The 18,271-nt window shown below is 41.8% G+C and overlaps 3 protein-coding genes across 3 annotated transcripts in view; 2 read left to right on the forward strand and 1 right to left on the reverse strand.

Moving 5' to 3' along the window:
- Nucleotides 1–1,287: 1,287 nt before the first annotated feature.
- LOC105092683 (olfactory receptor 1N1) lies at nucleotides 1,288–2,269 on the forward strand. Its single transcript, XM_010984401.3, has one exon. It carries the CDS (start codon nucleotides 1,325–1,327, stop codon nucleotides 2,267–2,269), a length of 945 nt encoding a protein of 314 aa, XP_010982703.2. The 5' UTR covers nucleotides 1,288–1,324.
- A 4,651-nt stretch (nucleotides 2,270–6,920) lies between these two features.
- LOC105092648 (olfactory receptor 1J4) overlaps nucleotides 6,921–18,271 on the reverse strand; it is a 47,240-nt gene continuing 35,889 nt past the window's right edge. Inside the window, exon 3 of the mRNA XM_010984370.3 lies at nucleotides 6,921–7,863. Within this exon, the coding sequence (XP_010982672.3) occupies nucleotides 6,921–7,863 (943 nt within the window). The remainder of the gene's footprint in view (nucleotides 7,864–18,271) is intronic.
- On the forward strand, nucleotides 15,916–16,860 carry LOC105092681 (olfactory receptor 1G1-like). The gene has a single exon (XM_010984399.3). The coding sequence runs from the start codon at nucleotides 15,916–15,918 to the stop codon at nucleotides 16,858–16,860; it is 945 nt and encodes a 314-aa protein (XP_010982701.3).

Here is an 18,271-nt window from a genome sequence, read left to right on the forward strand (position 1 = left end):
CTTATTAATCTGTGAATTAAATGGAAGAGTTAAATTAGATGAATTCTTTTAAATCCCTATTGAGTGGAAGAGGGTATAGCTCAGTAGTAGAGTGTGTGCTTAGCATGTACGAGGTCCTGGATTTAATCCCCAGTACCTCCATTTAAATAAATGAATAAATAATCAACCTAATTACTTCCCTGCTAAAAAATTTTTTTTTAAAAGAATCTAATCACTATGAAGCATCAACACAACTGAGGAGGGTTTAGTTAGTTTTTAAGCACAGGGACTATATATTAGAGAATGTAACTCAATAGGTCTGAGAAGATCTGAGGATTCCGTATTTTTAACATGCATCTCACTTGATTCTGATTATGACCAATGTTTGGGGGATCTCAGGACCATATGATCTTGTAGGTTCTTCCTAGTTCTTAAACTTCACTATTCTATAAAAGACAAGATAGGAAGGGCAAGTGAGGCCAAAGACGTTAAACTAGGGATACTGAGGGACTAACCATAAATGTGGTGATAGAAAATCACTTTCTATCTATACTGATTGGCGACGTAATCTCTGGCATCCAGTGCCATGGGTTTGAAGTCTGTCTTGAAATTTACAAGCTGTGGGTGCAAATGACTCAAATATCCTTAGCCTCAGTTTTCTCTATACAATCTTAAGAATAATAATTTCTGCTTCCTAGTCTGGTTGAAGGGTGAAAGGAGACTATCTGCATGAAATGCTTAGTTGAGTATCTGACATGTAACATGTGGCTAGTGAATGTTAGCTACAGGATGACGGTGGTGCCAATGACAAAACTCAGATGCGGGGAAATGCAGAACCCCGTATTTCCAATTTCAGAAGAAAAGATAAGGAAATAAGGGGATATGAGTTCTTCATATGCCCTTCAGTCTAAAATGAGAAATTGAGAGAGTTTTAAAAACAGTTTTGTATGGATTTGGGGCTACCAAGAGAAGGTAAGATTTAGCTCACCTCCGTCTACTCCTGCATCTACACTACTACAATGATGAAATTGATACGGGCTATAGACCTGGTCCAGGACCTGGTAATCCCAGAGATGAACATGCCCAGAGTCTCCTTGGAAGACAACTCTCCGTATAAAAGATTGACCAGAGGGAAACAGAGAGGAAAGGAAAAAAGTATTAATATTCACAAGAAAGAGAGAAGGAAGAAAGTAGGGTCAAATTGGAGCTGAAGTCAGGATTGGGGATGAAAACGAATTTAAAGGGAGATTTGGGAGTTGGAAGGTTTGGGAGACAGCACATGTAGAGTTTTAGAAGAAATCTCTCATTCTAACTGTTTTCCCTAGTTTCTGGATGCTACAGAGTCATGGAAAACCAATCCAGCATCTCTGAATTTTTCCTCCGAGGTATATCAAGGTCACCAGAGCAACAGCAGTTATTCTTTGGAATATTCCTGTGTATGTATCTTGTCACCTTGGCTGGGAACCTACTCATAATCCTGGCCATCGGCTCTGACCCACACCTCCACACCCCTATGTACTTCTTTTTGGCCAATCTGTCTTTTGTTGACATGGGTTTGATATCCTCCACAGTAACCCAGGTGCTGAGAAATGTTCAGACCCAGTGTCATACCATCTCCTATGCTGGTTGCCTGACACAAATGTATTTCTTTCTGATGTTCGGGGATCTGGACAGCTTCTTCCTAGCTGTGATGGCCTACGACCGCTACGTGGCCATCTGCCGCCCTCTCCACTACTCCAGGATCATGAGTCCTCGAGTCTGCGCCCTCCTGCTTGCATGGTGCTGGGTCCTCACCCACGCTGTTGCCCTGACTCACACCCTCCTCATGGCTCGGCTGTCCTTCCGTGCTGCTGGAGAAATAGCTCACTTTTTCTGTGACATAGTTCCTGTCCTGAAGCTGTCGTGTTCTGACACCCGCATCAACGAGCTGATGGTTTTTGCCTTGGGAGGCACAGTGCTCATCATCCTCTTTATGTGCATTGTCATCTCCTACATTCACATCGTCTCTGCCGTCCTGAGGGTCCGAACTCCTGGCGGGGGCAGCAAGGCCTTTTCCACCTGCAGTTCCCACCTCTGTGTGGTCTGCATGTTCTATGGGACCCTCTTCAGCGCCTATCTGTGTCCTCCCTCGGTGGCCTCTGAAGAGAAGGACGTGGCAGCCGCAGCAGTGTACACCGTGGTGACCCCCATGTTGAACCCCTTTATCTACAGTCTGAGGAACAAGGACATGAAGGGGGCCCTTAAGAGGCTCCTCAGTTGTCGGAGAATTCTCTCCTCTTGGACGCAGTGAGAGCAACTTTCAGTGAAAAGACATAGGCTCGGAGTCAGACAAGCATGGCTTCAGTCCGGGGTCTGCTATGCGCTAGTCATAAGACTGTGATCCCCTGACCCCACCTCCCTGAGCCTGAGCCTTCTCATCTGTAAGACTGAGAATATAATCTCTACCCAATAAGGTGACTTGGAGGATTAACTGAGATAAACTAAGAGATGCATCTAGTATAGTGGCTCATAATAGTCATTTCTCTCTTTTATTTCAGTACATGATTCTTTTTTTTAAATTGTAGTAGAGTCAGTTTACAATGTTCTGTCCATTTCTGGTGTACAGCATAATGTTTCAGGCATACATATGCAAACATATATTCGTTTCCATATTCTTTTTCATTATAGGTGGCTAGTCAATTTTCAACAAATGCCAGATGTTGTTATTAATCCTGTTGTCACTCTTTGTCCTTCCTCCACTCAAAAAGTACAAAAATATTTTTTCTGAGATTCATTCATGAAACACATATACACTAGACACCTCCACTATGGTAGGAGCTGTTGTAAGTGCTGGGGACAGAGAACGGAATAAGACAAAGACCCTGCTTTCATGACACTTTTATTCCAGATTATTAATTTGTCAGTAATAAAAAAAAATTGGGTGACACCTGTCTTGCTTACAGCACTAAGTGGAGGTTAAGACAAAAGAAATAAAGGATGGTGTTACATTCCAGGAGAGGCAACATAGGTAAAGAGTTCCTCACCAGAAGACTGAAATTCAATCTTTAGATTTCCATCCTGCTTGCTTCATTTCCCGTGGTTTGCCAAAATTTCACCAAGAAGGATGTTCAGACTCCTTGGGCTGTCTATTCACCCTACTGGTCAGAAATGTTCAATGCCAGCATCCTTTTTATGACTAGTAGGTGTGAACATGGCAACTTCTCTTTGGTTATTTACCTTTAGGTTTGCTTTCAGCTCTAAAAGGCTCACCAGCAGCTTAAATTAATTGCAGAGATAAAGAAATCTTGTTTATGATCATATAGGGTTTCTTCTGCCTCTAGGAATCTTAGAAACATTAAAAATACAATTCTTTAAAAAAAGACCATGTAATTTTGACTCCTCATTACCTCTGGTGTGGCCAAAATTTACTGGCTGCCTAAAAACCCTCCCCAAAGCAGTCTGTTACTCAGAGTCAACTTGTCTGAAAATGTTTCATAATTCCTGTATTTTTGTCAATGAATAATTACTGATCATCCTTCGTGGACTCAAACTCTCCCAGGCTTCAGCAATGGAAACTACAGGTGTGAGTCATTTCAAGCAGCACGCCGCATCTTAGTACTTGAGGGTTCCATTTGTTTGATGATCTGAATGGGACATCTGTTCTTCTCTCCGGATCTCCTTTATGATAGTCTCTCTGGGTCCTTGATTGGGGAGGAGGGCTTTAGCAGATAATCAGAGCTAGGGAAGTTGCAACCCTGGACTCCTGCTCTCATCTCCTTATCCAGAACTCTCCTTTCATTCTCTTGACATCTGTTGTCCTACAGCGGGTGGGGCACTGACACTCTCACCCTGCCGTTCATCTCGAGCTCTCTTCTGTCCTTTGAGCTGGCAAGAAAATACCCTCTGCTTCCCATGATCAGCTCTCACAGGAGGGAGCCCCCGGGAGAGTTCTAAGGCTCCTGATGACAGAGCTCATGGACCTGAGGGAGGCTGAGAAGTCAGAGTACAGGACACAGCACCCGCTATCCCCGCACTCATGCCCCCTCTGATACCCTGAACCTGCTGCTCAGACTGGCCCAGCCAGCTCCCCTTCTTCACTCATCCTGACCCGCAGGAAATCTTACTCCACGGACAGTGCGGTACCTGTTTGAATGCTGTCTGGGGCTGGACTGAAGTTCTTCCCACAGGACCCAGGCAGACTAGGAGATGGGACTGGTTCCCACCCAACCAGAATAGTTACCGCTGTGTTAAAATTTCCAAACTTCTTTGTTCCTGGATACATCCCATCATCCCCACCCTTAATCCCTAAGTTCAAACTTCTATTCCTTTTAGGTGCCTCATTTAAATAAGGTTAATATGATGTTGACATTAAGGTATTCACACGAAAGCAGACATTATTTCTCACTCTCTGCATTTTGGTGTGTAGAGTGAATAGGATGTGCTTTTAATTGGGATCAGTGTGGGGCGGGGTGATGAAGAGATTGCTGGTGCCCCTTACCTATTTAGGGTACTTGCCTCCTTCTTGCTTGGAACCTGTTTTTAGAAAGCAGGTGGTCAGAAACTTGTTCCCTCACTTTGACTGTTAAACCTATTCAAAATTAACTCAAAGTGCCAGCCTCCCATTCTGTTCTCAAATATCAGTTGACAGAACCAGAAATCAAGATTAGTCCTTCTTCCACCACCTACTTCCCATCAATTATTGAGACCAGACTAGCCCTTCCTAGTGCTTCAAAGGCACTCTCTCCCCCATTCCCCTGCCCTTGTCTCCATTCAGGCACATCCACGTTACCTGGATGTGCAGGGACCTTCTAATTGAGCTCCCTGTCTCCAGCCTCTCCACTCCATTTCCAACCACCTCATCCATCGGTCACCTGAGTCATCTTTATAAAACACGAACATAACCTTCCCCAGGTTTCATCCCTCCTCCACCCACCCCCAGTCAGCGGCACCTGATCACTTGCAAGGCAGCATCTAAACTCCCTGCCAGGGCATCAGAGTCCTTGTCTGCTGCTCTAGTCTCATCTCTTGATCCTCACTTGGCTCACACGCACACAGGCTTTAGCAACACCGAACGTTTTACGTTTCCCTGAACTTGCTGTCTGTTTCAATGCCCTGGTTCCCTCTGTCCCCCTGCCTAGACTGCCATTGTTCCCATCACGTATCATAATCCTGAGCCTACTTCCGCACCCAGCTGCAGACCTGCTTCCCCTGTGAAGCCCTCACTGACGTCCCGGCGGCATCAGCGACAGCCTCCCTCGTGCTGCTACCACTTCTTCTACTGACGTCATTGTCTCTAAGCCTCAGTTTCCTCAACTGAGACCACAGAAAATAACAGTTCATGCTTCACTGGATTGTATGAGGATTAAAATAGGTAATACAGGTAAAGCTTTTACCACAGTGCCTGACACACAGTAAGCATGCGTAGTAAGCACAATCAGCAGCAGTATGCTGTTAGAGCACTTGTAAACTCATGCTCAATTTTAGCTCACCTGTCTCTACACTACTGGAACGTCTCCTTCTTTAGCATGGAGGTTGTGTCTTTATCCAGCTCTGAATGACCAGGGCTGGGTGCACTGCCTGACATAGAGCAGGTCACTCGCTAAGTGGCTCTTGAATGACAGAGTCTATAAGAAAAGGAGAGCCGCTATTTTTCTGGTATTAACTCCAACTTCTTATCCTTAATGACAAATAAATTAAATTTTATGTATCCCTGAGCTCTGTCTTGATTTCATTTATAGATTCTTCTTTAAAAAAAAAAAAACCTCTTGGATTCAAAAATAATCATCTAATACATGTGGATTTTTTTCCTTCAGAAGCGAAGTGATTCTAATTCTTTAGTAGATTCACTTTTCCCCTTCCATCTGTGATGAAATAGGATCATATTTTTACTCTTAAAATACATGTTGTAGTTGAAATTCTGTATCTATCTATACACAATTCATTTACTGTAGATATATATTTTATATAAATAAAACATATATTATATAATTTATTGAAACATAAATAATATATACCTACATATAATATTTATATTATGGCTTCATTACAAATAATATTTATAATAAGTTATATATATTTCCATTATAAATATTATTTATATTGTATTATATTTATATATTTCAATAAATACATAATTTATTGAAATATGAAAATATGTATGTATACAGTATCTAAAGCTGAAATATAAGTGCTGAAGCTCCTGGTTCTGGGATTTATGATTCCCCTTCTCTAAGAAAAGTCTATTTTTACACTTTGAAAGAAGTAATGTTAACTTTAACTTTTCAGGCGAATATAACCTACTCAGCTGAAGTGTCCATAATTATTAACTTCCAGAAGAATTGGCAAACTTGTGACCTTATCATACATTCATTTTTTCCAAAATGTTGCAAACTTCGTTCTAAACCTTATGAGATGCTTCTTCTGGGAAAATCAGTGGGATCAGTGGGTTGGAGACGGTATCAAAGGTGGCCTTAGCGATGTTGCCTGGGGTTGCAGCGGAGCAGATCTTAAATTAAGTCTTCTCACCAGATGTACACACAGATAAAATGGTGACTACATGGAGGTGCTGAATACATTCATTAACTGTGATCATTTCACAACATATACACATTAAACCATCAAATTGTACATTTTAAACATACACAACATTTACATGTCAATTTTGCCTCACTAGAGATTTTAAAAAAAAAAGAACTAATGTGATTCCCTGGAAATAGGAAGAGAGACATAATTTCTATGGGCTATGTAATTTCTCAATCTAATACACAAGAACAATAATCAATAATATCAACTCAATATTATTAATTCATACTAAAGAATTTCTAGGAAAAGGGAATAATTGTAACAGAATGAAATTCAAGTTATCAAATATTTGCTAAGTATTTATTTCATGCTGGGCTCAAGATTATACGTGTAGGATCTGGAGTTTGTGAATATATGTCTATTATAAAGATGAGCAAATGTCATTGAGACAAGACTGTTGCCCTGTTGAAGAGTTTCTCCAGGGCCCCCTTCATGTCCCTGTTCCTTAGGCTGTAAATGAAAGGATTCAGCAGTGGTGTCACCACTGTGTACATCACAGAGGCAATTATGTTCTTGTCACTAGCCATGCTGGATGATGGGAAAAAATACAGGGCAATAATTGTTCCATAATACAGAGCTACCACAGAGAGGTGGGAGCCACATGTTGACAAAGCTTTGCAGATGCCCTTGGTGGATGGAACCTTCAGGATGGCGGCCCCAATGCGGCCATAAGAGATCAAGATGGATGTAAGTGGGAGGATAATGACTGCCATTCCTGCTATGAAGATGGCCAGCTCATTGAGCGATGTGTCTGAGCAGGAGAGCTTGAGCAGGACATCAAGGTCACAGAAGAAATGGGGGATGGCGTTGTCAGCACAAAAGGACAGCTGGGTCAGGAGGAGGGTGTGACACAGGGCATTGGCACAGGACAGAATCCAAGATACAGTGACTAGTAAGGTGCACGGTCCCTCTCTCATGATGGTGGTGTAGTGCAGAGGGTGACAGATGGCCACGTACCGATCATATGCCATTGAGGTGAGAAGGAAATTGTCCAGATCAGTAAAAAATATGAAAAAATACATCTGTGCTATGCATTCTGCATAGGGGATGGATTGATCCTGAGTTTGCATGCTCGTTAACATCCTAGGGACGGTGACAGATGAGAAAGAGACGTCAGTGAGGGCCAAGTGGCTAAGGAAGAAGTACATGGGGGTGTGGAGGCGAGAGTCCAGCCTGATGAGCAGGATGATGAGCAGGTTCCCCAGCACCGTGGTCAGGTACACGCCCAGGAACAGGGCGAAGACCATGCCCTGCTGCTCTGGCCGGATGGGGAGCCCCAGGAGGAGGAACTGGGACATACTGCTCTGGTTCTCCCTCCTCATGCTCCTCTCCTGTCTGTTAGGATGAAAGGATGGGGAAAGAAGCAGAAATCAACAAATTTTGATTTACAGCAGGCAGAAAAAAATGAGATCCTTTCTACTGAATATGCCTATGTCTGTCTGCATTGCCTTGTCCCTGCTAAAGTCCTTTAAAGTGGATTGTATTATCATGTAAAATGAGAGAACTTGTCAATGGAGAAGAGAATTTGATATAGAAGAGACACTGGTTCAGTGGCATTTTTCCATCATCTAAGGGAGAGGCAGCCTCATAGTTTGCAGCTGTGTCTAGTCTGTAAAGAGAAAGTGTCACAGTGTCTTAGCAGAGGCAGAGTAAGGTATAATCCCCCTAATTTCTATACTCTTTGTATGTATAAAAACAATTACAATGTTTGACCTTCAGGTTGTAACATACAGAAGTTTTGAAATCTGACTTCAAAATCCATTAATTAGTAAAGTGTAGAGAAGATATTTCAACAACACAGACTCAAACAAAAGTGGATCAAAAATAAAATAGCCGAAGTTTCCATTATGTATAAAAGTTGAAGAGAAAAGAAAGATATTTGTTGATTGAACTCAGAGTTTTTTCAAGCTCAGTCTTGTAATATCACTGCTTTAAAAATAAAACTATTACTGGCAGTTATATGTATTTTACTAGTACTCAGGTTAATCATTCTCCAGTCTCCTCCTGATTCAACAACCTCTCATAACCGCATGAACATCCATAATCCAAAATTAAAACAGCTGGTATCAAGCTATTGCATAGAGAGAGGCCATGATATGCTTCCTCCCTTTGTCTTTGGGAACTAGTATAAGATGTAACTTAAGCAAGAGCACAGAGAAGTGATGAGCACCTGTGTGTACACACACACACATACACACACACACACACCCCTGATGTTGGCTATTGGTGAAGGATAACCAGTTCTACTCTGAATTTTATGCTCAAGTCCTCTAAATACCAGAAGTATGTACTAGTTTCTCACCTTCTCTGTAGGACACCCAGAGACCAGATTTAGCCTACAGCTTCTGTGGCCTTGAACCTCTCACTGTCTTCAGAGAGAAAAGTCATGAGCCTGGAGCCTACTCCTCAATTCATCGGCTTCAGAAATGGAGATGTGAAGACTGTGCTCTACCCACCAGGGAGAGGACCCAAGGGGACAGGGCACCAAGCTCTTGGCTGGAAACATGCATTAAACCTGTATTAATTGCTCAGTGTTCTTCTTACTCCCTCCAGAACAGATGCCCTCAGGCAGTGGTCCCTAAACTTTGATGTTCCGCAGAATCACCTGGGGAGCTTGTTAAAGATGCAGATCCCAGCTCCACCTCCGGAGATGCTCGTTCATGGGATCTGGGGTCAGGTAGTTCTGAGGCAGATGGTTCTAAGGGCAGACTTTGAGGAAACACTGTCCTTGGAAATAACATCAGGGTGGATGCCCTGTGAGTATGAGCCCAGAAGGAGCTGTGGAAAGACCTCCTCACTGGCCTTTCCCTACCAGATTAATGCCTACCTAGATAAGTCATAGCTTGGAATGTGAAGAGTGATTTTTCTCCCAAGTGGAAATTCCTTTTTGATTTGCTGCCTTAAAAATTAATTCTGCTTCATGATGGAAATCCAAAAAACATAGACATGGAAACAAAGGATAAAGTCAAAGTACTTACCCTTTCACTATTCATTTTTTATCCTTCTCCAGTGGTTTTTATTTGTAAAATTTTATGTTTACACAAATGGGATTTATTTTATATGTATTTAATAGCTTTTTTCTATAATAATTGATTGTAATAATATTTCCATTTCTACTTCTATGCATAACAATACATAGAATGCATACAAAATCAATACATCAATCTACGTACAACTTTTAATTTTTATTTGATCTCTTGTTGAGTTAACACAAAGATTCACTGTGAAATTTTATTAAAGCTTCTACTATGCCTTGAAATCTTATTTGTCAGTTATCTGATCAAGGTTACTTTAATATCTCCAAAGCATTAGTTTCAATGCGCTCCATTGTCTTAACTCCCCAATGCATGTAGCTTGCTCCTCTGAAAAGAGAAGAACCTAACTTTGAAAATGCCCAGGAAAATACACGAAAAACGGAACTCCAGGTTGAACCCTGTGGGAAGAGAGGCAACAAAGCCAGATTGTCCTCATTCATCTATGGGGTCACCTAAGTCAGAGCCAATGGAATGAAATAAAGGAATAATGAAAGAAAGCTGTAATATTCTACACATATATCCATATCAAACTCCTTAAAAATTTTTTGATTTCCATCATCACATCCCAAATAGACTAGAGTTGGGGACATCATCACAGCCTTAAATATTACTCCAGATGCTGGTTACATACTAATTAGTCTTTTATATTTATGTATAAAGTTGGGTAAACATTGCGTTTTGCATGGGGCAGACACACGCACACACAAAAGAAGACAAGATAAAAAGACTGGGATAGAAACCTGATGCTCAAAAAAAGACATATACCTAATAAGCCAATAATAGAAATAAACTGAATAACATGAACTAAATTATCTTAAAGAAGGCAGAAAAAGATGGGAAAGAAAATTTTAAAATCTCCCCCACAGTATTTGAACTGAGTGAGTTTAGCAAGGTAGCCCCCAAACCAATGATTCTTCTATATCCTAGCAGTGAACATTGGGAATTGAAATTTTTAACATACTATTTATGACAGTATAAAACCACACAATAGAGATGGATAAATTTAACAAAATACTTGCAATACCAGTACATTAAAATCCACAAAACATTCATGAGTCAAATTAAAGAGGACTCAAATAAATAGAGCTATACCTTGCACGTAGATTGGATGACTCAATATTACTATAGAGCTGGTTCTCCCCCAAACTGATCTATAGATTCAATGCAATCAAAATCAAAATATCAGTAGACTATATTTAGCAGCTAATCCTTAATTTTATATAGAAGTGAAAGGGGGTCAGAATAGCCAAAACAACTGAAAAATGAAAAACAAACTGCCAGGCTGACTTTACCTAATTTCAAAACTTTTTATAAATCCATAGCAATGAAAATAACAGTATAGATCAGTGGAACAGAATGCATAATTCTGAAATAGGTCAATACATGTAAGTTCAATTAATATTTTATAAATTCACTAAGGCAATTTAATGTGGAAAGGATATCGTTTCAATAAATCGTGCCAGCTCAATCAATATGTGTTAAATGAATATAGTCTCTTATGATGCACCTCATGCAAAATGTAACTTGAAATGGGTCAAATGTGTAAGTTTGTCAGTTTCTCATACAGTTAAATATGTACCATTGACCCAGCAATTCTACTCCTAGGTATTTTCACAAAAGAAAAAAAAAACTTTTCATTACAAAGGTTTGTAGGCATAGCTACACACATATACACATATATGTGACAAAAGTAATACTGAAATGCAGTGAGGAAAAGACGGCCTTTTCAACAAATGGTGCTAGGGTTATTGAATGTCCATATAGAAGAAAGATGAATTATAACTCACGCCATAAACAAAAATTACTTCCAGAAGGATTATAGAGCTAAATATAAAAGGTAGAAAACAAAAGCTTTTTGGAAATGACATAAGGGAATATCTTTATATATTTGGCCAGGTTAAAACAAAACACAGAAAGTACTAATCATAAAGGAACAAATAGACAAATAGGGCTGCATTAAATTTACAATATGTTGTTCAACAAAATATATCATTTAGATAGTGAAAAGGCAACTCACAGAGTAGGAAAAGTCTGTCTGTCTGTCTGTCTATCTATCTATCTACCTGCCTACCTAACTTTAACAAAGAAATCAAATCCAGACTACATAAAAGATTCTTCAAATCAATAAGAAAAAGGGTGGAGAAAAATGCAATAGAAAAATAAACATAAGATTTGAATGGCTACTCCACATAGGAAAATATCCAAATGAACAAAAAACATAATAAAAGGTGGTTGAATTCATTTTTCATATCAAAGTAAAACCACGAGGCACTCTCACACACTCACCAGCATGACTAAAATTTAAAAGACTAACAATCTGAGTCTTGCTGAAGATGTGGAGCAACTAAAACCCTTTTACGCTACAAATGGGAGGAAATGTGGGTAAAACTCTCTGGACTGCCATTGGGTTGTAAATTTCCACACATTTCCATGCCTAGGTACACACCCCTAGAATGTGCATTGTAGAATTACACATATTTGCTTATCAACAGATGCAAGAATAGCCACAGCAGCCCTATTCATAGTGGTCTCCAACTGGAAAAAAACCCTAAATGCCCATCTATGTTATAATGGATTAAAAATTGTGGTATATTTATCTAATGGAATTCTACACAGAATGAGGCTACATAAACCAAATATACACTAAAGATTGATGAATCTCCCAAACAAACTGGTGAACAAAATAAATCAAACAATACTGATAAATTGTTCTACAGTAAATTTAAGAATTTCTGTTCGTCAAAAGATACGCCAGTTGCACTTGATGAGGAGAATAACACACAGAAGGGTTAGAATATTGGCCAAGACACTTGGGCTGAGACAATGTCGAGTCCCAGGGAGTAACAAGACGGTGCCTGGACCTTTCACCCAAATTCTTCCCTGGGGGTCACAGATGTAAGAGAATGGAACAATGGTAGCACAAGCCCAGAGCAGTGCCTCCCAAAGGGATGGACAAGAGGAACAGTCTCTGGGAGTCTGCAAGTAGAAGAGGAACCCTACTGGAGACGCCCTTCTCTTTAGGGATTCAGAGACAGCTAGTCTGTCTTCCCACTAATGGGAACACTGGGGCTTGCAAACCTGGGAACTATTCCCAGCATGAGTCCCCTCGGGCCCTCTCAGTTCCATTTACTGTGACTCCAGAAATCTTCTCCACAGTGGCCTGTAACACTGGATTTCATTTCCATTTCACAAGGAGAAGAGGCCAAGTCTTCAGATGGAACTGTGATGTGAATTTGCCACTGTCCAACGAGAAAGCCTTCAGGCTGCAGAACCCCACTGCTGAATGACATCTGAGGTTGGCTGTGATCAGCTGGGTAAGTGCTCAGTCAGACAGACCAGCCTTCAAGGCTGGGCTCTACTGCTGACCAGCTGCCGCATTTGGGACAAACTACTTCACCTCTCTATACCTCAGTTTCCTTATCTGAAACAGACAGTTCATCTCATAAGATAGAGAAAATACAATGAGAGAAGTAAAGCCCTTTTAGCACAATGTCTGGCAGGAGATATTTTGTAATTTACCCCTAGCTCACAGAGGGCGGAGGCAGGATTGACCCCCGGGTGTGTTTTCCCCCAGAGTGTGCATTAAGTCATTCTGCCTCTTGCTATGGGGTGGGGGGCGAGAACGACTCAAGAGAGTGAAATTAAACTGGAAAATCAGAAGGCAGCCACTCTATGTCTTTCTGGAATGCCTCACCCCCCCCTTTTTTTTGGATGGGAGGAGGTAACTAGGTTTATTTACTTTATTTATTTTTAATGGAGGTACTGGGGATTGATCCCAGGACCTCATGCATGCTAAGCATGCTCTTTACCTCCCCACCAGGAGCGTCACACCTCTTGACTTCTCTTCTCTCCAAGTGTGTTCCAACGATCGCTCTGCAGATATATCTGTTTCTATAACCTCTGTAACAAAGGTTCACACAAGGCTGTGGCCCAGGATGCTGCCTCTTGGCCTCACTCTACGGGGACTCATATCTTCAGAGCCCAAAACTAATGGCTAAATTCTCTGTATCACTAACTCCAAGTTTTGAAAAGACAACTGTCTGGACTCAGTTAGATCCCATGGAGCCCAGCTGACTCCATGGAACTGTGATGTGAATTTGCCGTTGTCCAAGGAGAAAGCCTTCAGGCTGCAGATCCCCACTGCTGAAGGACATCTGAGGTTGGCTGCGATCAGCTGGGCACTGATCACTCGTCTCCGGGCACACTTGTCTTCCTCTACTGACCCTTCCCTTCTCAGGACCTTCACGTATGCTGGGAAGTTTTCATCCCTACTCTTCTTTCTTCCGCTCCTGATATAGCTAGTTACTACTTTAGGTCCCATATTCTATTTAACTTTCTCAGAGACGTTTCTCTGAACTCTTATCTAAAGTGGTCCTCCAATTATATGTTCTCAATGATACCGCCATCTTTCCTTTTCAATATTAATCAGAGTTTCCGACTATATATTATTTGTTTAATTGTTTGTCAGTGTCCTCAGTCAGCCTGTATGTGCAGAGACTACGCCTGCTTCGATTAACCTTAAATATCCAGTGCTCACAGGCATTCCTGGCATAAGGTAGGTAATCAGTAAAGGTCTGAATAGACGAGAAATTACAAACATGGCTGCCTAGACTCAAAGTGGGGGCATTCTAAAGGATGGATCTACTCCACATGGTTACATTCCCAAAGTAGTTGACAAATATCTATGGCATGCATGAGAAAATAAAAGCCTGCCTTAGGAGGCAGAATTTCATGATGGACTAACTTCCAGGTTTGATTGAAGAGGGATCTTAGTTTGAATTTTGACTTATCCTCTTAAGAGCTGTGTGATCTTAAGCTGGTCAATTAGCCTCTCTGAGCCGTCTTGATCTGATAATGTAGAGTAAAGATACATGGCATACAAGTTGTATGTATTAAATGATAGAATTCACTGGCACATAGTAAACATGTCATAAATGATTTTTATATCTACAGTCCTGCAAAGGGTCTCTTCAAAATGGTCATTTTCTCCCCCTTCTGGGAATAACTCAGAGTTATCCATACCACTTGCACTCTTCTTCCCATTCTCCTGATGTTTCCAGGACATTCCAGGGATTCTGCCATTTGAGAAATATTCTGGAGATCATTTCTCAGATATTTTTAGCTATATACTTCTTTCCCTTTTTTGTATGTATATATATTTATTGAAGTATAGTCATTTTACAATGTTGTGTCCATTTCTGGTGTACAGCATAATGCTTCATTCATACATGAATATACATACATTACTACAAGATATTGAATATTGATAAAGGAAATCACTTTAATTCTTTTCTGTTTAATTCAGAGAATTTTGCTATTTGTACCTCTAAGAGTGCAGCTGGAGGAGTGAAAAGCCTTTTACTCTAGAGCCCAGGTCACCACTATGGTTCCTTGGGCAAGTCACTACACTCTCTACATCACAGCCCAAATCTGCGCATTTCACTCCGTCTCTCTACCCTGGGCCCCACGTGTGTTTTCTTACTGGCCTCCTTCCTTGTATAGACATGCTGGCCCCTCCAACCCTTCTCTCCATGATAGCAGAATGATCTTTCCACACCATCAGTCAGATCATAGCCATCTGCTGCTTAAACAGCTTCCAGTGCCCACAGGTGTCTGATGGTATCGGGAGTCAGCATCCCACAGCAGCCCTGCCCCTACCTACCTCCCCATTTTCCTGTCCTTCTTACACTTGAGCCACACTTCTTTCTGCCCCTCCAAATACGTGTGTTCATCCCATGTTTGCACTTGCTGCTAACGCTCTTCCCCCCCAATTCTTTACATGGCAATCTCCTTCTGACTCATTCCTTCATTGTGAGTTCTTTGCTGATCACAAAATTCAAAGCAATCTGCTAGTGATCTCCACATTTTGCTTTCAGTTTAGCACTTATTTTCTTGTTTATGTAAGTGTTTGCTTATTACATGACTCCTCTGACTAATATGTGATCTACATAAAGGCCAGAACCATAGTTTCATACTTAAAGCAGGGGCGGACACATAGTAAGTACTCACTGAATGTGGAGTGAGTAAATACATTAGTTCTGGGTGCCTCATCAGAGGCAGGTTGGTAAGGAGGTTAAGATCATAGATTCTAAAGTCAGAACTGCCAGATTTAAACTTTACCTCTGTCTCTTTCAAAACAACTCAGTTCCTTCATCAATGAAATGGGTATAATAGTAATGGTGTCATGGATCTCTTTCAGGTTTAAATCAGATAATGCATGGCTATTAATATCCTGATTCCATCTTTATTTTATGTTTTTGTTTCCATCTAGACAGTATTAGGGCAAGAAAAGTTTTGGAAGCGTCATCCTTGCTTTTATTCCTTAGTTAACCCCAGGGAGATGGAAACAGGAAACCACACATTCAGTGTTTCTGAATTCCTCCTCCTGGGCCTGTCTGAGCAGCAGGAACAGCAGCCTCTTCTCTTCGGCATCTTCCTGAGCATGTACCTGGTCACCGTGGTGGGGAACCTGGTCATCAGCCTGGCCATTGGCTCTGATCCACACCTCCACACCCCCATGTACTTCTTCCTGGCCAACTTTTCCCTCACTGACCTGGGTTTATCATCGACCACGGTCCCCAGGATGCTGGTGAACATCCAGGCTCACACGCAGACCATCCCCTACGCTGGATGCCTGTCTCAGATCTACTTCTTCCTGTGGTTCATTGGGCTAGATGTTTTCCTCCTGGCGGTGATGGCATATGACCGGCTTGTGGCAATCTGCCACCCGCTTCACTACACCTTGGTTATGAGTCCCAGATGCTGTGTCCTGCTGGTGGTCATGTCCCTACTGCTCGCTCACTCATATTCTCTAACCCACACCGTTCTCCTGGCTCAGTTGTCCTTCTGTGCTGACAACACCATCCCCCACTTCTTCTGTGAGCTTCTCCCTCTATTGAAGCTCTCTTGTTCTGACACTTATGCCAACCAATGTGTGCTGACGTACTGGGGAGGGGCACTAACCATCCTGATCCCCTTGCTAATCGTCATTTCTTATGTCTGCATTGTGGCCACCATTGTGAGAGTCCCATCAGCAAGTGGGAAGTGGAAGGCCTTCTCCACCTGCAGCTCCCACCTCTCGGCAATTTGCTTGTTCTATGCGTCTGCTGTTGGGGTGTACTTCGTCCCCTCCTCTGCTGATTCAGCCAGCAAGGACAGGATTGCAGCAGTGATATACGCTGTGGTCACCCCCATGCTGAACCCATTCATCTACAGCCTGAGGAACAAAGACATGAAGGATGCCGTGGGGAGACTCCTGAGCAGAAGGCCACTGCAATCTCCATGAGGCCAAAGACATCATTTGGGGAACTCAAAGGGCATCAATTTATAGAGTTATTTTGGTGCCTCCATTCCAAATCCTGCATCTGCCCTTTGCTAGCTTTCCAACCCAGAGCAAATTAAATAACCTCACTGAGCCACAATTTTCTCACTCACAAAAAGAGGTAATAAAATATTCTCAATCATGCAGTGTTTCCAGAAGTTTTGGAAGAAAAAAATACATATATGTAAATGTACTTAGATCTTCATTATTTTCAGCAGTATTCAACATACGCCTTTGAGGTAAATATTTTTGCCGTACAGAAGAGAAAGCAAAAGCTCAGAAAGGTTAAATTATTCACCTGAAGTTATACAGCTAATAAGTGGCAGAGTCAGAATTTGAACCCACACATCTGACTCCAAAAAGCATATAATAATAGTTACACTAGACCTACCTGGATGTGAAATACACATGTTCTTCTCCATCACTAGTTTCCTCTCTCTCTCTCTCTTTTTTTCTTTTTGCTTCCTTAACACTGATCACATGCACAGTTCCAGTCAACAGCTTCTCCCAGTACTAGCAATGATTTGCAAATGAGGTAAGGCAAATGAGAAGCTGGAGGAGCACGGGAGGAAGGAGTGCAGAGTGCATTGGTGGTTTCACATTTGATGGGTTTGGTCCCCGGGGATGCGTGTGAATCTCTGTTCTGTGTGTGGTGGTTGCTCTGGGGTACCTCCTGGGAAAGCTGGGAACCGTGGCAGAAGGGATTCAGAACGGGAGGTGGAGTACAGCCATCTGTGATTCCGAACTGGCCCGGAGAGTGCGTGGCCTGTATCACGGGGTGGGTGGTTTGACTTCTATGAGCCTTTGGGTTTCAAGTTCTTCCTAAGAGGGTTATTAGCTCAGACTGCTGGTTCCCAACCACCAAGATAATCCTTGAGAAACTGAGAAAAACCAAAAGCCCAGGAAATCTTAGCAATCGTATCAAAATGTGAGAAACTCAGGGGGAAAGGGAAGTTTTGAGCTGGAATGTGATGAGGGGGCAGAAGGCCGGGTCAAGACTGGGCACAGGGAAGAGGTCTCTCCCTCCATGAGAGGATGTTGGGGGAAAAGTGGATTCAAGTCTGTTCTTGCCTCTCCCTGGCTCTCCCTGGAACAATTAGTGTGTTCCCTTGCTGAAGAGATGGATGGCAGAAGTTTAAACATCTACACAAAAGTCCTGGATAGTGAAACTGAACAGAGTAGATGCCGAGTAACTAGTCAAAACCATTCACTCTTCAGCTTTTCCCACCAAATATCCAGGGTCGAGGTATCACTACAAGGAGAGTGGTTTTTTTTTTCAAATCATTTCTGTTTTGAAGGTAAAGTGGTTTGAAGGTAAAGAAAGAACAAAAAGTTGGTAAATGGAATGCTAAAAAGCAGGAGAAAACAACTGTAG

The sequence above is a fragment of the Camelus dromedarius genome, chromosome 10 (assembly GCF_036321535.1).
Source record: "Camelus dromedarius isolate mCamDro1 chromosome 10, mCamDro1.pat, whole genome shotgun sequence".
Lineage (NCBI taxonomy): Eukaryota > Metazoa > Chordata > Mammalia > Artiodactyla > Camelidae > Camelus > Camelus dromedarius.

Excerpts from the sequence above, each read along its gene's own strand:
- LOC105092683 (XM_010984401.3), top strand. The coding sequence starts at position 1,325 with ATGGAAAACCAATCCAGCATCTCTGAATTTTTCCTCCGAGGTATATCA.
- LOC105092681 (XM_010984399.3), top strand. The coding sequence starts at position 15,916 with ATGGAAACAGGAAACCACACATTCAGTGTTTCTGAATTCCTCCTCCTG.